Here is a 20,840-nt window from a genome sequence, read left to right on the forward strand (position 1 = left end):
AGCATAACTAGGTAGGCTCAGGTGCATGGAGCTAGCTGCTCATTGGTGGGAGCAAACATATGCCTCTTGTGATTGGCTTACCAATGTGTTCAGCTAGCTCCCAGTAATGCATTGCTGCTCCTTCATTAAAAAAATACCAAGTGAATAAAGCTAAATTGATAGTAAGTAAATTGGAAAGTTGTTTACATATGTATTCTCTATCTGAATCATGAAAGGAAAAATGTGGGTTTTATGTCCCTTTAAGGTGGAACATCAGAGTTACTGCTCATGACAACATCACTGAGGATACTAGGTGGTTTATGTGTAAAAAAACAGCAATATTTGATTACACAATAACAGTCTATCAGCACCCACAGACTGTAAACATATAGTACAATATTTCATAAAATATATATAGATATGAGTGTGTGTAAAAGAGGACGAAAAGGGAATAAAGTGGCGCTGTTTCTGTTAAATAGAATAAATAAATAGAACACATATATGAAACATAGAATATAGTGATAATGGTAATGATAATATAGGGATAGAATATTAAAATATTTTGCATTGTTAAAAAATAATAAATAATAATTAATTCTGAGCACTAATTAATCTGAGCGCAAGTGTAAATATGAACACATATACATAAATAAATAAATACATTTTGACAGTAGGATACAAACAAAATTTGTGTTAAATAAAAAAAAAAAAAGCTCTAGTAAGAAAATGTGTTCTCACTCCCGTGTGAATATCTAAAATTCCCACTTACAGGATAAAACCTCAATCCTATCAGGTAAGATGTTCACACTGTAGGGAGGTACTTCTGTGGTGTGTACTGGTATCTAAGCAGATATAGCCGATTCCCCTCTTGGTATATGGTAAACTTCCAGGTACTCCGTGTGGATACAGCATTTGGATTATGGTGATGTGAACAAGCCACACATACAAACTAAGAAAATTTTGGGAGATCTGCCATATCCTTGAATGAAAGATTCCATATCTGAGAGGCAGGAGGAACACTGACTCGGACGGAGTACCTGGAAGTTTACCATATACCAAGAGGGGAATCGGCTATATCTGCTTAGATACCAGTACACACCACAGAAGTACCTCCCTACAGTGTGACCATCTTACCTCATAGGATTGAGGTTTTATCCTGTAAGTGAGAATTTTAGATATTCACACAGGAGTGAGAACACATTTTCTTACTAGAGCTTTTTAATGGCAATATTCTCTAGAACAATGTCTGGAGGATTTTCCATTGGGTTGCACACACACACACACACACATATATATATATATATATATATATATATATATATATATATATACCCCCAACTGTCCCGATTTTCGCGGGACAGTCCCGATTTTAGGGGTCTGTCCCGAGTTGCTAGCCATCTGTCCCGATTTGCCCCAGGCATTAAAAAAAAAAAAAAATTCTGTTGGGCCCATACTAAGAAGCAGCTTGCTTTGCTTTCACAGGGTTAGATAGCTGTTTCCCTGTGGAAAAGGAATGGTGTGTGGGTTAAGCAGGAGTAAGAAGGCTGTATACACTCTGACCACGGTTAATGGTGACCTCTCTAACCTACCTCTGGTAGTGATGATGTCTAACCACTGGGGATAATACTAGCATGCCTTCAGTTTTATACAATGAGCAGTGCTAATACCAGGGTAACGAATAGTGGCAGCCGTAGACTGCCAGCTAATGTGCTTGCCAACCCCAGGACCCCATACAATGAATGTAGTGTGTGTGTCTATCTGTATCCATAACTGTGTGTGTGTATCTGTATGTATAAGTTTATGCTATGTAGTGTGTGTGTGTCTGCATGTATAAGTGCATACTATGTAGTGTGTGTGTATCTGCATGTATAAGTGTCTGCTGCATGTATAAGTGTATGCTATGTAGTGTGTGTGTATCTGCATGTATAAGTGTATACTATGTAGTGTCTGTGTATCTGCATGTATACGTGTATGCTGCCTGTATAAGTGTATGCTATGTAATGTGTGTGTGCATCTGCATGTATAAGTGTATGATATGTAGTGTGTGTGTATCTTCATGTGTAAGTGTATGCTATGTAGTGTGTGTATCTTCATGTGTAAGTGTATGCTATGTAGTGTGTGTGTATCTGCATGTATAAGTGTATGCTATGTAGTGTGTGTGTATCTGCATGTGTAAGTGTATGCTATGTAGTGTGTGTGTATCTGCATGTATAAGTGTATGCTATGTAGTGTGTGTGTGTGTATCTGCATGTGTATGCTATGTAGTGTGTGTGTGTGTGTGTATCTGCATGTATAAGTGTATGCTATGTAGTGTGTGTATCTGCATGTATAAGCGTATACTATGTAGTGTCTGTGTATCTGCATGTATAAGTGTATGCTATGTACTGTGTGTATCTGCATGTGTACGTGTATGCTATGTAGTGTGTGTGTATCTGCATGTATAAATGTATGCTATGTAGTGTGTGTGTGTGTGTGTGTATCTGCATGTGTAAGTGTATGCTATGTAGTGTGCTACTGTGCATTTTTGCTGACTTTAAAGGCCAGAATCTAGAATATTAATGGGGAATGCAGAGAGCAGTTTTAAAGAATTTATTATTAAATGTCCAATTAAGATAAAAATATTTAGCAATGTCTTTGCAAAGGATAATTAAATACATTGGTCACATAGCCATACCAGTGGTTTGAGCTTGTGTTTGATTTGCTGCCTAAGTGTATTAAAAGCTATGACTTTATTTAGAATTTTATTTATATTACTTTGGTCTTATGATTTTAAGCCCCGCCCACCACATTTAAATTTTTCTGCCGCGGGGGGGGGGGGGGGGGGGTGTCCCTCTTTTGAATTTTGAAATGTTGGGAGGTATGTATATATAATGTGTTTATTTTATTTAGCACACATTTTGTTTGTATCCTACTGTCAAAATGTATTTATTTATTTATTTATGTATATGTGTTCATATTTACACTTGCGCTCAGATTAATTATTATTTATTACTTTTTAACAATACAAAATATTTTAATATTCTATCCCTATATTATCATTACCCTTATCACTATTCTATGTTTCATATATGTGTTCTATTTATGTATTCTATTTAACAGAAACAGTGCCACTTTATGCCCTTTTCGTCCTCTTTTTCACATATTCACATTGAGAGTACATGCTGGAGTTTTTTTACTCCAGTGCACACTTTCTTTTAAGGGATAGCAGCCTATGTTTCTGGTTATTGTTTGAAGAACAATTGCAATCCAGTTCACATTTTTTTGTCCCTCTTTTTGCGCCCTAGCTTTTTGCTTTTAGTTCTATATATATACATATATTTAAGGTGAGTATACAGACCTTTACAAGTATGAAAATAAAGTTGTTTTTATGATTGTAGCATAATTAATAAAATAAACAGCGGCTCCTTAAACCTGTTAAACTTGTCAAACAAGTAGAAATGTGATCATCTCTTGCATAAAATTGTGTAAAATGCTTCATTTAGAACAAATAACTGTGACTTGCCCTGTGAGTTACTGACTAAGGATAGAATTTCAAATGAGTTTTAGCTTAATGGTGCCAGTAGAAAATATAAAAATACACAGTTTTAAAGGGGCACTGAACCCAATTTTTTTCTATCGTGATTCAGATAGAGCATGCAATTTTAAGCAACTTTCTAATTTACTCCTATTATCAAATTCATTCTCTTGGTAAGAATGAAAGTTTGATGCCGGCCCATTTTTGGTGAACACACTATGTTGTTTTTGCTGATTGGTGGGTAAATTCACCTACCAATAAACAAGTGCTTTCCATGGTCTGAACCAAAAAAATTGCTTAGATTCCTTCTTTTTTCAAATAAAGAAAGCAAGAGTACAAAGAAAAATTGATAATAGGAGTAAATTAGAAAGTTGCTTAAAATTGCATGCTCTATCTGAATCACGAAATAAAAAATTTGGGTTCAGTGTCCCTTTAAGTTAACTTGACAGCAAAATCATTGTAAAGGGATAGTAAACCCAAATTTTTTTTTCATGATTCAGATAGACCATGCAATTTTAAGCAGCTTTCTATTTTACTCCTATTATCAATTTTTCGACGTTCTCTTGGTATCTTAATTTGAAAAAGCAGGAATGTAATCTTAGGAGCCAGACCATTTTCGGTTCAGCACATGGGTAGCGCTTATTTTATCAATGATATGATGATCTCAGCGTGTATCTCATGTAATGATGGCACACTACTGGCAGGTATGTCATTTTATAGACCAAAATACCAGTATTGCAGCTTTGTTCCCATGCAGGTTATAAAGAACGTTATCATGACACAAATACATTTGAATATTTTGTAATAATTGACTTTTTGTCATGATGTCAAATGTATTAAAATGGGTTCACATTTAAAAAGCCACAAAATAAACTGTAAATAGGAATTCTAATGATTTTATCAGGGTCTTTAATAGTAGAAATTGTCAAGGGATATACCCTCTTTCCCTTAAAGGGACACTAAAGTCAAAATTAAACTTTAAGATTCAGATTAAAGAGACTTTGCAATTTACTTCCATTATCAATTTTTGCACATTCTTTTTATATGCACGCTTTCCGAGGGACCGGCTCCTACTGAGCAATGTTCAGAGTATATGTATACTAGTCTGTGATTGGCTGATGGCTGTCACATGTATAAGGCAAGAGGTGGGTGGTGTTTGTGTCCATTAAAACAATTGTAGCAAACAAGGTGTCCTTGTACCACTTCTGCACTTAACAGGTATGTTAATACTTTGCAAGTCTGCAGAAAGTCTAATAGTTAGAAGGACTAGACTATTTATGCTCCACTAAGTAATATCAGCGCACATAAATGTGTGCTGGTATTACAAGTGCACGAGAGGACGCAAGCGCTCAAGAGAGTGTGCTTTCATAGGCTTCAATGGGAGCCACGTTTTCATGCCGATAGACATGGCAAACGACCCAGCGCAGCGGGCAAATTGTGCAGAGTAGGGCAGCAATAAATAAACATATGTATATGCTTATATACATATATTTATCTGTTTATATGTGTATATACAGATATAAACACATAAATATATATGTAAATAAGCATATACATTTTCTATGAGGTAGTAATGACAAACACTGTGGGGGAATTTAAGTATGCCTGGGACAAGCATAAGGCTATCCTACGAACTAGATAAGTTTATACTGTTAGGTAATATCGGGCAGACTTTCTGGGCCTAAGGCTCTTATCTGCCGTCAAAATCTATGCTTCTATGTTTCGAATATACGTATATCAGTAGTGGACCTACACAACATATAGGTCTCTGTTGTTGCTTTAAAAATATGCTCATATTTATTTTTTATTTTAAAGAGCTATTCTCTTTATTTTGGGGGCAATTGGGGCAACTTTTTATACTTAACCAGAGGTCTGATATCTGGTTAATTGCACTTAGCGCAAAAGTGTAATCACAAGCTCACGGGAGCATTAACCAGCCACTTGTAATGGCTGGTTATTTCATGTACGCCCATAAACATGCAAATTTGCCCCTTTACGGGCGCACGTTAAAATAGCGCTCCACTCATAATCTAGCCCAAGGTATTTCAAATCACTAAGCCTTACTCAATTGGAGTCTTAATTGATTTTACTTTTCAGAAATCACTTGAATGGGCACAAAACAATACTACACCAGGTTTTCATGGAGTGCTAATGCAAATATTGGAAGTTTCCTTAGAAAATGATGATACTATCAATAATGATCATAATACTTTAATCATGGTTAATCATGGCTAAAGGGACATGAAACCCAATTTTTTTCTTTCATGATTTAGAAAGAGCATGCAATTTTAAACAACTTTCTAATTTACTTCTATTATCTAATTTGCTTCACTCTTTTGATATCCCTTGCTGGAAAGCATATCTAGATAGGCTCAGTAGCTTCTGATTGGTGGCTGCACACAGATGCCTCTTGTGATTGGCTCACCCATGTGCATTGCTATTTCTTCAGCAAAGGGTATCTAAAGAATTAAGCAAATTAGATAATAGAAGTAAATTGGAATGTTGTTTAAAGTTGTTTTCTCTATCTGAATAATGAAATATTTTTTGGGGGTTTAATGTCTATTACATTTAGTGGCCTGTCTGCATATGGTATTTATTACTGAAAGTTTTCAGCTCCATTGTTTTAAGAAAATGACTACATAAACCTTCAATATATTATTTTGTCTACAAATTAAACGTAAATTAAAAATGCTGAAACAAAATTCTATTAGCCGCTGTATTTTTAAAAATGATTGCAATGCATTCTTTTAAATGGACGTACAAATAAAAAAATGCTCTAATATGCTAGCTCCCAGTAGTGCATTGCTGCCTGAGCCTATCTAGGTATGCTTTTCAGCAATACATATGAAAAGATAAAAGTAAATTTGATAATAGAAGTAAAGGGAAAAGTATCTTAAAATTATCATAGAAGTTTAATTTTGACTTTCATGACCTTTTAATAAATTCAAAACATCTTGTCCTTTGCAAAGGCCACAATCAACTTCTGCAAGCAACAATTTCCATTCAACTAAACTGTGCGCACATACTCTTGGGGGTAGATTTAACAAGCAGCGGATGCTGCAATCTACCCCCGTAGTTTCCAGTTTGCTGGAAAAATAAGTAAAGAAGCTGCAGTCTTAAATGGACACTAAACCCCAAAAAAATCTTTCATGATTCAGATAGAGCATGCAATTTTAAGCAACTTTCTAATTTACTCCTATTATCAATTTTTCTTTGTTCTCTTGATATCTTTATTTTAAAAAGAAGGCATCTAAGCTAAGGAGCCAGCCAATTTTTGATTCAAAACCCTGCACAGCACTTGTTTATTGGTGCTGTCCAATCAGCAAGGACAACACAGGCTGTGAACCAAAAATGGGCCGGCTTCTAAACTTACATTCTTGCTTTTCAAATAAAGATAGCAAGAGAATGAAGAAAAAATGATAATAGGAGTAAATAAGAAAGTTGCTTAAAATTGCATGGGTTCAGTGTCCCTTTAAGACTGCTGCTCCTCAACTTGTCTGCCACCTCTGAGGCGGCGGACAGCAATCATCCCAATTAGATACGATCGGGATGATTGACACCCCCTGCTAGCGGGCAATTGGCCGCAAATCTGCAGGGGGCATTATTGCTCAAGCATTTTACTAGAAATGCTTGTGCAATGTTAAATGCTGACAGCATCCGACAGTTAATAAATCTGCCCCATAGGGGCCCATTTATCAAGCTCCGTATGGAGCTTGAAGGGCCGTGTTTCTGGCGAGCCTTCAGACTCGCCAGAAACACCAGTTATGAAGCAGCGGTCTAAAGACAGACATTGCGGGAAATCAACCCGATCGGGTTGACTGACGCCCTAGTCAGGGGGCGGCGTTGCACCAGTAGTTCACAAGAGCTGCTGGTGCAATGCTGAATGCGGAGAGCGTATTGCACTCCGCATTCAGCGATGTCTGTCGGACATGATCGCTGATCGGATCATGTCGGACAGACATTTGTTAAATAGGCCCCATAGTATTGACCTATACTGGACTAGTTTGTAGCTGCAGTTTTGAGCAGAATGTGGAGTGACGTTTTCAAAGTTGATTTTGTGACTTTTATGTCTCAGGTTATTAAAAAAACATTAATCTGTATACTTTGTATAAACTTGCACTTATCTAGTACAATGCATAGTTAAACAGAATAGAAATATTTAACCTTTATGGGAAAAAAGGTTAAACATTATTATCACTTACACAGATAATATAAACTATTTGTCCACCCACTACTTACGTGTAAAGAAAAAAAATGTCATTTCTGAATGAAATATAGACACTACAGTAGTAACAAACTTGCAAGGGCGCGATACACACCATGAGATTTTTATATGAAATGTTTAGTTATGCACAGTAAAACAACTTTGTAATATATTTTTATTATTTATTTTGCCCCCTTTTCAGAGCTGGATATGCACACTGTAGACTACTTAAGTAGTCATGTCTTGCATGATCCTACTTCTCTGATGTATAAAAGGACTTTTGGAATAGCTTTGTATAAAATAATATTACAAAGGGCTCAAATTTCGTTAGCTGTTTAAATAGTGTCAAAATAAGTGTAAAGTTTAAGTGTTTATAAAAGAATGGGAGCTGCCGTGTTGCAACATAGGTTGCCTTCTCTGCTGCAGCCAATTAGAGACAGATATAAATAGGTCACTAGAGTGTGCAGCCAATGGCTATTTGGAATATAACAGTGTTCTGCACTTCCATTTCTAACAGAAACTGAAAAGCTCACAATTTTTTCAAAATGCAATTAGAGGAAAAGGGGACTAAATAAATAATGAAAGTATATTGCAGACTTTTTTTTATATATATATATGCGATTTATCATTTTATATTACCATCTCAAAGTGTTTAATGTCCCTTTAAAGAGATTGGCCACAGGTGAGCGGCCATGTGTTCCCAATGACTTGTTATACCTACTACAGAGTATTAAATGTATTGTTCCTTCATCTTTATTTCTGGACATGTGCATTCAGGTGTTTTGTTTAACCCCTTAATGACAACTGACGTACCAGGTACGTCATGCATTAACAAGTAGTTAATGACAATGGACGTACCTGGTACGTCAGTTGTCTAAGAGAGTGCTGGAAGCGATCGCAATCGCTTCCAGCAGCTCTCAGGGTATTGCAGTGATGCCTCCATATGGAGGCATCCTGCAATACCTTTTTAGAAGACTCCGATGCAGAGAGGGCCACTCTGTGGCCCTCTCTGCACCGGTAGCGATGGTGCCGGTTCGTTGGTGGGTGGGAGCGCAACAGGGAGGCGGGTAGGCGGCCCATCGCTACCCGGCATCCGGTTCCTAGAAGTGCAATGTGCACGCCAGGTGCCGGGAGCGTGCGGGGGGCGCGCGTGCGTGTGCGCGCGTGCGCGCGCATTAGCTGGCCACTGACACCAATGAGGAGGGAAGGGGGGGGGGAAAGATTTTTTTTAAAATAATATAAAAGGATCTGGGAGGGGGAGGGGGTAGGGGTATTGTGGGGGGCTGCTACACTACAGAAAACCCCCAAAAAAAGCAAAAGAGAAAAAAAATACTTTTGTTTTTGGGCAAATTGGGTACTGGCAGACAGCTGCCAGTACCCAAGATGGCCGCAATTAGATAGGGGAGAGGGTTAGAGAGCTGGGGGGGGGATCATGGAGGTTGGGGCTAAGGCAGGAGTCCATCACAGCTAAAATATTTTATTTTTTTATTTTTCTGCCAGTACTTAAGATGGCGGGGGCATTTGTGGGGTGGGGGAGGGAAGAGAGCTGTTTGGGAGGGATCAGGGGGTGGGATGTGTCAGGTGGGAGGCTGATCTCTACCCTAAAGCTAAAATTAACCCTGCAAGCTCCCTACAACCTACCTAATTAACCCCTTCACTGCTGGGCATAATTTACGTGTGGTGCGCAGCAGCATTTAGCGGCCTTCTAATTACCAAAAAGCAATGCCAAAGCCATATAAGTCTGCTATTTCTGAACAAAGGGGATCCCAAAGAAGCTTTTACAACAATTTGTGCCATAATAGCACAAGCTGTTTGTAAATAATTTCAGTGAGAAACCTAAAATTGTGAAAAATGTAAAGTTTTTTTTTTATTTGCTCGCATTTGGCGGTGAAATGGTGGAATAAAATATACCAAAATGTGCCTAGATCAATACTTTGGGTTGTCTTCTAACAAAAAATATATACATGTCAAGGGATATTCAGGTATTCCTGACAGATATCAGGGTTCCAATGTAACTAGCGCTAATTTTGAAAAAAAGTGGTTTGGAAATAGCGAAGTGCTACTTGTATTTATGGCCCTATAACTTGCAAAAAAAGCTAAGAACATGTAAACATTGGGTATTTCTAAACTCAGGACAAAATTTAGAAACTATTTAGCATGGGTGTTTTTTGGTGATTGTAGATGTGTAACAGATTTTGGGGGTCAAAGTTAGAAAAAGTGTGTTTTTTTCCATTTTTTCCTCATATTTTATTATTTTTTTGTAGTAAATTATAAGACATGATGAAAATAATGGTATCTTTAGAAAGTCCATTTAATGGCGAGAAAAACAGTATATAATATGTGTGGGTACAGTAAATGAGTAAGAGGAAAATTACAGCTAAACACAAACACCGCAGAAATGTAAAAATAGCCATTGTCATTAAGGGTAAGAAAATTGAAAAATGGTCCGGTCATTAAGGGGTTAACAATGAATGCTGCCGCTAGCAGCATTCGGCTCTTTTCGGAGCTGAATTTCTTCTTGCGAAAGTGCAACACACAAAGATATGTATTTGCTTTGAAAAGAGCTGAATGCTCCTGGCGGCACCCATATTAGGCATTCTTTGTTAAACAAAATACCTGATTGCACGTCTGTTAATTTCTGTATTTGAAATAGCTGTTTTTTCTAATTAAAAACAATCTCCTAGGACATGCCCATAATAATGGGCTGAGTCTGCAAGAAGTGCTTATGTTATTTATGTTAGGTATTGAATTGCTAACTATGGCTGGGGAGAAAACACAAGAAACTATTTCACCTACAAATTCTATCACTTCCTCATACCCCCCACTGGGAGATGAATCAGTGCTATTGTCTTCTCTCTACATAGCTTTTCTAGAGAGAAAACATTTGTTACTCATATTTTCCTTTTATGCAGGGATAAAATAGGCTAAAATAGCTATTTCAAATAACAAATAAAGATAAAGTAGCTGTTTGCAAACAATTAAATACACCCAGCAGGTAAAATGGACCACATTAAAGGGGGGGCATTTTAGAGTACAATGTTCCTTAAAGCCAGCAGAAGAAAAGAGTTTGAAACTAGCCTGAACCTTGACTTTTTCTCCTCTTGTCCTTTTCGTTTAAGGTGGAGGTCCTGTGTCTGCGATTGTAACTGTTTTGGAATAACAATTTACACAAGCTCTATTGGAATAACATTTATTGAGAAGCATTTATCTTCTGCGCCATCTTCAGCTTATCTTGAATGCAACTCAGGTAATGTGCAGAAGGAGGAGCTTTAGGGTGAGGGTCTACCAGACTGCAAGCGCAGATGGACTTTTATAACAAGGCTTGATAAATACCCAGTGCTTTGCTGCAACTAAAAATTAGTTGCGGTATGTTTTAAAATGCCCCTGACATTATACTTGGAGAGAGGTGTAGGTCACTTTCAGACTCAGATGTAGGAAGCAATAAGGGGGTGAAATCGCTGCTGTGAGTGTGTTACATAGCAAGATTTACCCCTTTATTGACCTATATGTTCAGTACAATCAGGAAGTTGTCAGGGCTAAAAGGACATAGACATATCAGATGTTAACTGGACAAAGTTCACTTAATTCTAGAGCGACTATCTTGACATGTGCGTGTGCCATTCATATATATATACAGGGCCCGCCATCAGGGGGTGACAGGGGTGACTGTTTTGGAGATGTGCAAAGATTCAACAATTCTGGCGAAAAATCCAATTCTGGCTGAATAGGGTACTCTCCATCCAGATAGTACTAGAACTGCAACATATCATTTTCTTAATAGACCGGAGCGATCTTGCGGAGTATGTCCCTAATATCGAGTTTATTAACACAGTAATTTTGGGAGGGAGATATCTCATTCTGAAAAATTGGAAATCTACAAGGGCACCAACAATTAACAATCTAACTTTTTTACCGCATTCTCAATACATACTAGAACAACTTGACAGCACTAATACTGGAACAATTCAACAAGATAGATTTGAATGTAAGTGGTTAGAGTTTATCAGAAGATATAGAAATAATACAGTAAGATAGTTGAAAACGCCACCTTTTTTATTTCTCCCCCCCCCTTTATAATTTTTTTTTTTCCTGACCATCCCGCAACCCAACATGACTGTCCAATAGGACGTGTTTAGATACGGTTAGAACCTAAATAGTTTATATCACATCAGGTTTAATAAATATTGATGCAGAAAGTGTTTGGTAGTAATTTTATGTTATTCGTGTGGTTTAGCTTCTTTAAAAATTTGAGGTTTGCTTTCTTTGTTATATATAAAAATGTCAGCAATACTCTGTGATGTAACAGAATGATGAGGTTCATGTGTCACTGTAGATCAATTGTTAGGATTATTAGTATCTTGATGTATGGATTTCTATTGTTTGAACTCTGTTGACATTTGGTGGTTGTTATGTTAACCTCAAATAAAAAAAATAAAAAAACTGAGCTTCTGGACGAATGGAACACAGCTTTAAATGCTGTAAATGAATGTTCCATTACCCTTTTGGGGATTCTGGTTAAAGGTAAAGAACAGAAAAATATTTAAAAAAAACAGTAAAAAAGTGTGTCTGTGTATATCCACTAAACAACCATACAGAACCAATAAAACCAATAGAAAAATTGGTATAATGGGAGTTCAGAACATTATATTTATAGAATGTTCCTTTCTCATATCTTTTCTTATATTAAAAATAAATAAAAAATAAATTGTAAAGAGAGCACAAAAGAGAGGGGGGAGAGAGAGAACGCAAAAGAGAGTGGGAGGGAGAGAATGCAAGGGGTGGGAGTCTTTGGAGCCTGCCCATGTTTTGAGAACTTTATGTCAGTAGTGTTTACAGAAATGTATAACATTGCAACAAATATTGTTACAAACACTGTGTGTTGTGGTGATTGTAAGTTTATTTTGAGTTTTACATTCATTTTGACTGTGAAATTTACATTTTAGGATGCTCTTTAGGAGTTTGTTGGGGGGCTGTTTTTAGTCCTTAATGGGTTTCTTTGCCTAAATTAGTTTGGAAACACCCATCTAGAAATTTACAGAGATGACAAAAAAAAGAAAAATCAAACAATGACACATTTCACCTGTTTAAGGAATCTGTCCGAAGCCAGAGAGTGCTTGGCTAACACACTTGGCTGAAGAGGGTTGGCGTATTCGAACTGTGGGTTGTACGTAAACTCTGATTTGAAAAACTTGTTTTTCTCTTTATCCAAATTCAAGGGTTTTATGGCATTTAATATACAACATTTCTTTCCTGAGATTTCTTCTTTTACTTGAGGTTTTCTCAATGGCTCTTTCATTTTCAGAACCTCAGGTAAATAATATTTTCTCTTGGTTTTGGATTTAGGGATCTGTGTAATTCCAATACTATGTCCTGTTACTATAATGTTTTGAGAACACTTAGAATCAATGGTTGTGGTATCGGTGATGAAGGCTGGTAGATTCCTTTTTGCACAGGCCCAGAGTGCGGTCAATGCTGGAGCTTTATACCTACAACATTCCTTGCTACGTGTTGGGGTGGAATTCACTTTGATTATTTTCTTTCGCTTCTTTTTATGGCTTGATGACGAATGTTTTTGTTGTTTTTTTTCTTTGCTTTGAAGAAGGACATTGTAGCTGCTGGTTCCTGTGGTAAAAGTATCTCTCAATATGTCCAGTCTAGGTCCACTTCTTCCTGTGTCAGAGCTAGGTTTCTCATCTACATTAAGGATGGATTTCTTGGAGATCTCCTCCTTCGGGAGATGAAGTTTTTCTGCAGATTAAATAATCAGAAATTAATTTAATTTAATTTAAATATGAATTAATGTGAATATAAAAATCAGTACAAGGAATTTTAATAGAAATATTAAAGGGATATAAAACCCCAAATTTTTCTTTCAGAATTAAGATAGATCATCCAATTTAAAAAAACTTTCCAATTCACTTCTATTATCAAATTTGCTTTGTTCTTTTTGTTGAAGAAGCAGCAATGTACTTCAGGGAGCTAACTGAACACACTGGGTTTGCCAATCACAGGTGTCATATATGTGCAGCCACCAATCAACAGCTAGCTCCCAGTAATGCATTGCTGCGTCTGTGCCTACCTAGGTATTCTTTCAACAAAGGATACCTAAAGAATGATGCAAATTTGGTAATATAAATAATGTAGTTTCAAATTGTATGCTCTATCTGAATAATGAAAAGAAGCACTGTGCAGCTTGTAGTTGTAGTATCAGGGTTCTGAATTCCAGGGAATGCACTCCAGCCTCTCAGGGGGCATTGAGAAACTACAGTATTATTTAGATTATATTACAGAAAAAAAGACAAACTAAATGTTGAAAATACATTGCAAATTGTTGTTTTACTGAGTAATTAAACATTTAGGGGTAGATTACTAATGGGGCAAAATCGATAGTGCTCGGTGCGTTGTCTTGCAATACAAGTGGATGGTTAAAAATATTACATTTTATCCATTGCATCTTAACACAGCCAAAACTTCAAATAAATATAGCAAGAAAACATTATATTGGCTATTGGCTAAGAGGTAGAAATATCAACTCAAAGCAAAATAGCGTTCTGCCGTGGGTTGCCTGAGGAGCTCAATGCTGCGAACACTTCAGACAAATACAGGAACTTTCAGCATGAAATACTTTATACTTCATGACTGAAAGTCCCCTTTATTTGTATCACTGGTAAATCCTAGTGTTTCACAAACGCTAGGATTTACCATCGCTTTTAGCAACTCTAGCATTTGTGTAAAACAATTGTGCTTGTCACATGTTCAATAGATAATAATGGTGGTATTCTAGCGCTAAGAGTGCCCTAAGCTGTAACCGAAAAATGGGGTCTAACCTCCCCCAGAAAAAAGTATTACTGAGACACAGAGGTCGGTACAGCGCCAGAAGGCCAAGGGACAAATATACAAAACTGCCGATACGTTTAAAAATGTGGATTTATTACAATCAGATAAAATAATAAATTGTACAATAAGATAAAACCAAGTGGTGTAGTGGCAAAAATTGCCAAGCAAGTATTAAAACATATATAAAACCATAGGACGGTAAGTGGATTTAAAAAACTTTAAAATCAGAAATAACTTGGCATTCAAGTAATAAACGTAGAAGTCTAGGGTACATAAAAAGGTTGATAGCGCTGTCTGAGAATTCAATGGGTGTGATGTGGTGGGTTAGTGGAGTAGGTTATGGATCCATATTTAGTGTACACTGTGATGAAGTGTGGGAGGTGCGTGCAAAGTTATGCAAAATTATGAGAATAACCCTTTTCAGAGTAGACCTGGATGTGGATGCTTGAAAGCTACCAGAGAACGAATACAATGTAGCAAAATACAATACAGTAAAAATGGTTACAGGTGGAATGTGACAGAGTGCAACACAGTATAAAAGGTACACATGAATAAATGTCGAATGGGAACTAGGACTCCGACATAAAAACAAAAGATATCCAATCAAAAATAGTGAGGGGTCCTAAAAAAACAAATAGGATGAAAATTGAAATTCAAATTAATAGTCAATGAAAAATCCAAAAAATGATGCCCAACAAAGGGGGGATGGAGAACAAAGTGAGTGCAAAAGTCGGTGCAAAAAAAAAAAAAAAAAAACGGAAAAAGCAGGCATAAAAAATTAATCCATTTGTTATCCAAATTGTGACCAAAAGGTGATCCAAATATATCGCAGTGGTGATAAAAAATTAAAGTCTAATCACAACAAAGTCAGGTGAAAAAAAGAAATATAAAACAAAGTGTAATGGGTGAGACAAGGTAAATTCCAGGGATCCCAATGAACTTTAGGCAATCAGCGGCTCAAAATTATCGTCCCTAGTAGATTCCTGCAACCCAAAATAACAACATAGCGTAATACAGTAAAAAATAGTAATAATCGAGTTGAAAAGATGCTTACCAAAGGGTCTACGCGTTTCGGTCCTCAAAAGACCTTTTTCAAGACTCCAGTCATTTTTTATTTTCTATTTTTTACTGTATTACGCTATGTTGTTATTTTGGGTTGCAGGAATCTACTAGGGACGATAATTTTGAGCCGCTGATTGCCTAAAGTTCATTGGGATCCCTGGAATTTACCTTGTCTCACCCATTACACTTTGTTTTATATTTCTTTTTTTCACCTGACTTTGTTGTGATTAGACTTTAATTTTTTATCACCACTGCGATATATTTGGATCACCTTTTGGTCACAATTTGGATAACAAATGGATTAATTTTTTATGCCTGCTTTTTCCGTTTTTTTTTTTTTGCACCGACTTTTGCACTCACTTTGTTCTCCATCCCCCCTTTGTTGGGCATCATTTTTTGGATTTTTCATTGACTATTAATTTGAATTTCAATTTTCATCCTATTTGTTTTTTTAGGACCCCTCACTATTTTTGATTGGATATCTTTTGTTTTTATGTCGGAGTCCTAGTTCCCATTCGACATTTATTCATGTGTACCTTTTATACTGTGTTGCACTCTGTCACATTCCACCTGTAACCATTTTTACTGTATTGTATTTTGCTACATTGTATTCGTTCTCTGGTAGCTTTCAAGCATCCACATCCAGGTCTACTCTGAAAAGGGTTATTCTCATAATTTTGCATAACTTTGCACGCACCTCCCACACTTCATCACAGTGTACACTAAATATGGATCCATAACCTACTCCACTAACCCACCACATCACACCCATTGAATTCTCAGACAGCGCTATCAACCTTTTTATGTACCCTAGACTTCTACGTTAATTACTTGAATGCCAAGTTATTTCTGATTTTAAAGTTTTTTAAATCCACTTACCGTCCTATGGTTTTATATATGTTTTAATACTTGCTTGGCAATTTTTGCCACTACACCACTTGGTTTTATCTTATTGTACAATTTATTATTTTATCTGATTGTAATAAATCCACATTTTTAAACGTATCGGCAGTTTTGTATATTTGTCCCTTGGCCTTCTGGCGCTGTACCGACCTCTGTGTCTCTTGTCACATGTTCCACAAAACAAATTCTGTAACCTAGTTTAAAAAAATTTCTTTTTGTTTTTTTTCTAGGGAGTGTGGAACTAGTGCAATTTTTTTTAAACAAAAGCAAAAGGTGTTAAATGTCCCTTTAACCAGTGCAATGTAGCACCACAATAATTTCCTCTTTAATTATGGTAAGGCTCTGGTTAGGTCATAAGTCATAGTTCAAGGAAGAGATTTGCCATCTATGGTACCCATCATTTTTAAACTTTACAAAAGCAATACCCAGAAAGTACTAATAATATTGTGAGTTAGGAAATAGGGGAAATACAATTCAACTAAAGTAAAATAAAATATAGAACCAAGCCAGGTTTTTGTTTAATTATGTCTTTATTTTTCTTCAGGATCAACTATCTTTTTTCTTGACGTGACAAAAGTATATGTGGATACTTATATATAAGTTATGCCACATTTAGACCTGCTATAAACCATTTTATCTCCTTGGACAGCATGAGAGTGGCAAAGCATCATGGAACCAAACTGTTCACCAAAATTTGTTGCCACTCTAAAATCCTGCTGCTCCAGTCACAGGCCTAGTTGGCCTGGTCTAAAAGACAACTTTAGGCTTAAGTATTAAAACACATATGCACATACAGTACCTATTAAAAAGTTTCCTTTAATAGAGTGCCTTCATTTTATAAAAGCATTATTTTGTACCCTGTGGAAACACCAGAGGCAGCTTTGCCTTATGTCTAAATTCTGCAAAGGATACTTTTGCCTGGTAAGTTACTGTTTAACCTCCAGAGTCTCAAGTATATTAGCTGTAAGTGTACTAGGAGGGTTTTAATATGGAAAATTGCAGGGTTATATATTTGAAAGTAAAAATAAGCAGGCAATGTATTATTTAAATGAGACTAAACTTAGCCAAACACAGGAGGATTTGAGAGTAGCAACAGATAGCAAGCCAAACATTGGTGCACAATGCAGGACAGTGGCTTCTAAGGCTAATAAGATAAGATACTAGCATGTATTAGAAGTATTGATGCAAGGGAGGAAAGCATAATTCTGTCACTATATAAATCCCTGGTAAGACCTCACCTTGAGTATGGAGTGCAGTTCTGGGGATCAATCTCAAAAAAAGACATTGCAGACCTTGAAAAAGTTCAGAGAAGGGCCTAAAAGCTAATAAGGGGAATGAAGAATTTAAGCTATGAGGAGAGGTAAGCCAAACTGTGTCTGTTTTCTCTAGAAAAAAGTGCTTGAGAGGTGACATGATTACTTTATATAAATATATTCAAGGCCCATATACAAAGATGGCAGAAGGCCTATTTATTCAAAGAAATTTGTTTGTGACAAGAGGTCACAATATAAGGCTGGAGGAAAGGAAATTTAATCTCCTGCAACGGAAACTTTTTTCACTGTAAGAGCAATAAAATTGTGGAACTCATTACCAAAGGAGGTAGTAAATGCCAATACCTTAGATACATTTAAAAATGTTTTTGATACATTTCTAGCTAGAAACAGAATTCAGGGATATAATTGCTTGTGTTAAATGGGTCCCCTTTTAATGGGATTAATTTAAGCTCAACTGGAGCTTTTTTGTAAGTATATTAGATTTGTACAAGTTGAACTCGATGGACTTCAGTCATTTTTCAACCTTATTTACTATGTTACTATGAAGGTGACACAGTTAAATTATTGTCTTGGAGGCTCAAGCAGTTAAACTTGCAGCACTTTGAAGCTGATTACATATCCCTGCAGCTTTGAAGAGGTGATTAGCTCCTCTTCATTCATATTTCTACTCTTCTGGGTGGTGACCTGTATATATGCTGGTGCTACTCCCCCCCCCCAGCCTTTATTTTACCAGTAACCACCCCCAAGGACCCTCTATTTATGGTGTGAATGGGCATGGGAGGGAGAGAGGTAACATACACACAAAATATTTTATTTACAATGATATGCATAGGTTCTACTGTCCCACCATATTATTGATTTGTATGACCTTTTAATTAACTATAGACCATTGATCCATCTCTATACATCAAACACTTTTGAGCTGTAAGGACCTTACCGATGAATATACAGGGCACAGATCTTTAAGCGACACAGTTATTTTTGACAGCAGGGCCATAGTGCATGTACGTACAGGGAGCCAATCATTGCCCACCCCACCACCCTAATCCAATCAGGGAAGCTGTATCAAGTAAAAACACATCAATTGTGAGAAAAAAAAATATTTGATATGCAAAACATCATAGTCCTTAAAGAATTCATGCATTTAATAGTTAATGAGGAGCTCATGAGGAGTTTGTTGTTATTATGTATATTGTCTTCCATTACATCCATATACTGTTCATGAAAAAATATATAACCAATCACCATGGCAACACAGGGGATAAGAAATCTTAATGACTGATTAGTATGGAACGTACATGTATGTATATAAGCACATTTGTAATAAATAATATAAAAGTGTATCACTAAATTGAAAGAGACTATTTCTATTTATTTTGATACTGAAAAATAAATGTTATTGTTTTCAATGCATTTCAGCATATGTCCAAAATGAACAGATATTCTGGGATCTGCTTCTACTGCACTGCGTCAGGTAGAAGAACTAAATATGCTGACAGACTGAAAACTGAGACATCTTATGAATGGATTTAAATATACATCAGATAATAATAATAATAATAAAACCTAAAGTGAGACACGAATATTAATGTTTGTGCTGTGGTCTGATTTCTAGAAAACACCTGAAATCTATTTATTGGTAAATATTTTACCATAGACGTTAAAAAAAAAAAACAAGTACACTTACCCTTTACACAGATGGATTCAGGCATTTTTCTGTTTTTTAAATCTTTTGTTTCTCCAGAAATAGATGTTATAAAATGCCTCTGAAGGAAATGAGAATTATTTGTGGATCTTTTGTTTTCTGGCAAACATGTTGCCATCATTTTCTGTTTGATGTGCAAGAATATCAGATCTATTTCCAGACGGACAGACAATCAGTTTGTTCTGGTCTGACATGCAGCCTCTAGCTATTGTTGCTCATGTGGATGCATCGCTTCATGCTAGAGTGACTTAGAGCAATATCCTAGTTGCTATAGCAACCCCTGGTTGTACGTCACTGAGAATGAACAGGTATTTAGAATCTGAAGCAGCACATGTGTGAGCGAGCGGGTTGCTTTGGTTTGAGGGCATTAAAGGACCAGTAAAAAAGTAAATTTGCATAATCAACAAATGCACAATAACAAAACAATGTAATAGCACTTCAAATGAGTAGTAGATATTTTTCTGATAAATTTCAAAGTTATGTCTATTTCCACTCCCCTTGTACCATGTGATAGCAATCAGCCAATCACAAATGCATATATGTATATTCTGTGAATTCTTGCACATGCTCAGTAGGAGCTGGTGTCTTAAAAAGTGTAAATTTAAAAAGACTGCACACATTTTGTTAATGGAAGTAAATTGGAAAGTTGTTTAAAATTGCATGCTGTATCGGATTCATGAAAGTTTAATTTTGACTTGAGTGTCCCTTTAAATATTATTAGTACAATGGTTAAACATTTGATAGACATAAAGAAAGTATATTATTGTATACTGTTATATTTAAACAATTGTCTACTCACAGCATTGTTTGACTCCTTAATTATACCTTGGCCATGAATAACCTATATTTATTTGAAAAACAAAGTGTCACCCAGGTTCAACAACTATATTTAAATATAATGTAGTGAAGAAAGATGATCTCCATAGTTTCATTTCCTTACAGGGACATTAAAGTCAGTTTGTATATGTAAACATGATGCATATCAGAAATACAGCACTGCATTAAACATACAGTATTTACAAAATAAATGTTTTAAAAGCATTTAAAACTGACATAAGGTTTTCAGGCAGTGACAGATATACAGGGAGTGCAGAATTATTAGGCAAATGAGTATTTTGAACACATCATCCTCTTTATGCATGTTGTCTTACTCCAAGCTGTATAGGCTCGAAAGCCTACTACCAATTAAGCATATTAGGTGATGTGCATCTCTGTAATGAGAAGGGGTGTGGTCTAATGACATCAACACCCTATATCAGGTGTGCATAATTATTAGGCAACTTCCTTTCCTTTGGCAAAATGGGTCAAAAGAAGGACTTGACAGGCTCAGAAAAGTCAAAAATAGTGAGATATCTTGCAGAG

The 20,840-nt window shown here is 36.2% G+C and overlaps 1 protein-coding gene across 1 annotated transcript in view; it reads right to left on the reverse strand.

The window, feature by feature from the left end:
* LOC128659400 (putative tyrosine carboxypeptidase MATCAP2) overlaps window positions 1-19,567 on the reverse strand; it is a 67,617-nt gene extending 48,050 nt beyond the window's left edge. Inside the window, exons 1-2 of the mRNA XM_053713049.1 lie at window positions 19,461-19,567; window positions 12,778-13,445 (exon numbers count right to left, since the gene is read on the reverse strand). Coding sequence (XP_053569024.1) covers window positions 12,778-13,445; window positions 19,461-19,485 — 693 coding nt within the window. The 5' untranslated portion in view covers window positions 19,486-19,567. The remainder of the gene's footprint in view (window positions 1-12,777; window positions 13,446-19,460) is intronic.
* Between the last annotated feature and the right edge of the window lie 1,273 nt (window positions 19,568-20,840).

The sequence above is a fragment of the Bombina bombina genome, chromosome 5, assembly GCF_027579735.1.
Source record: "Bombina bombina isolate aBomBom1 chromosome 5, aBomBom1.pri, whole genome shotgun sequence".
Lineage (NCBI taxonomy): Eukaryota > Metazoa > Chordata > Amphibia > Anura > Bombinatoridae > Bombina > Bombina bombina.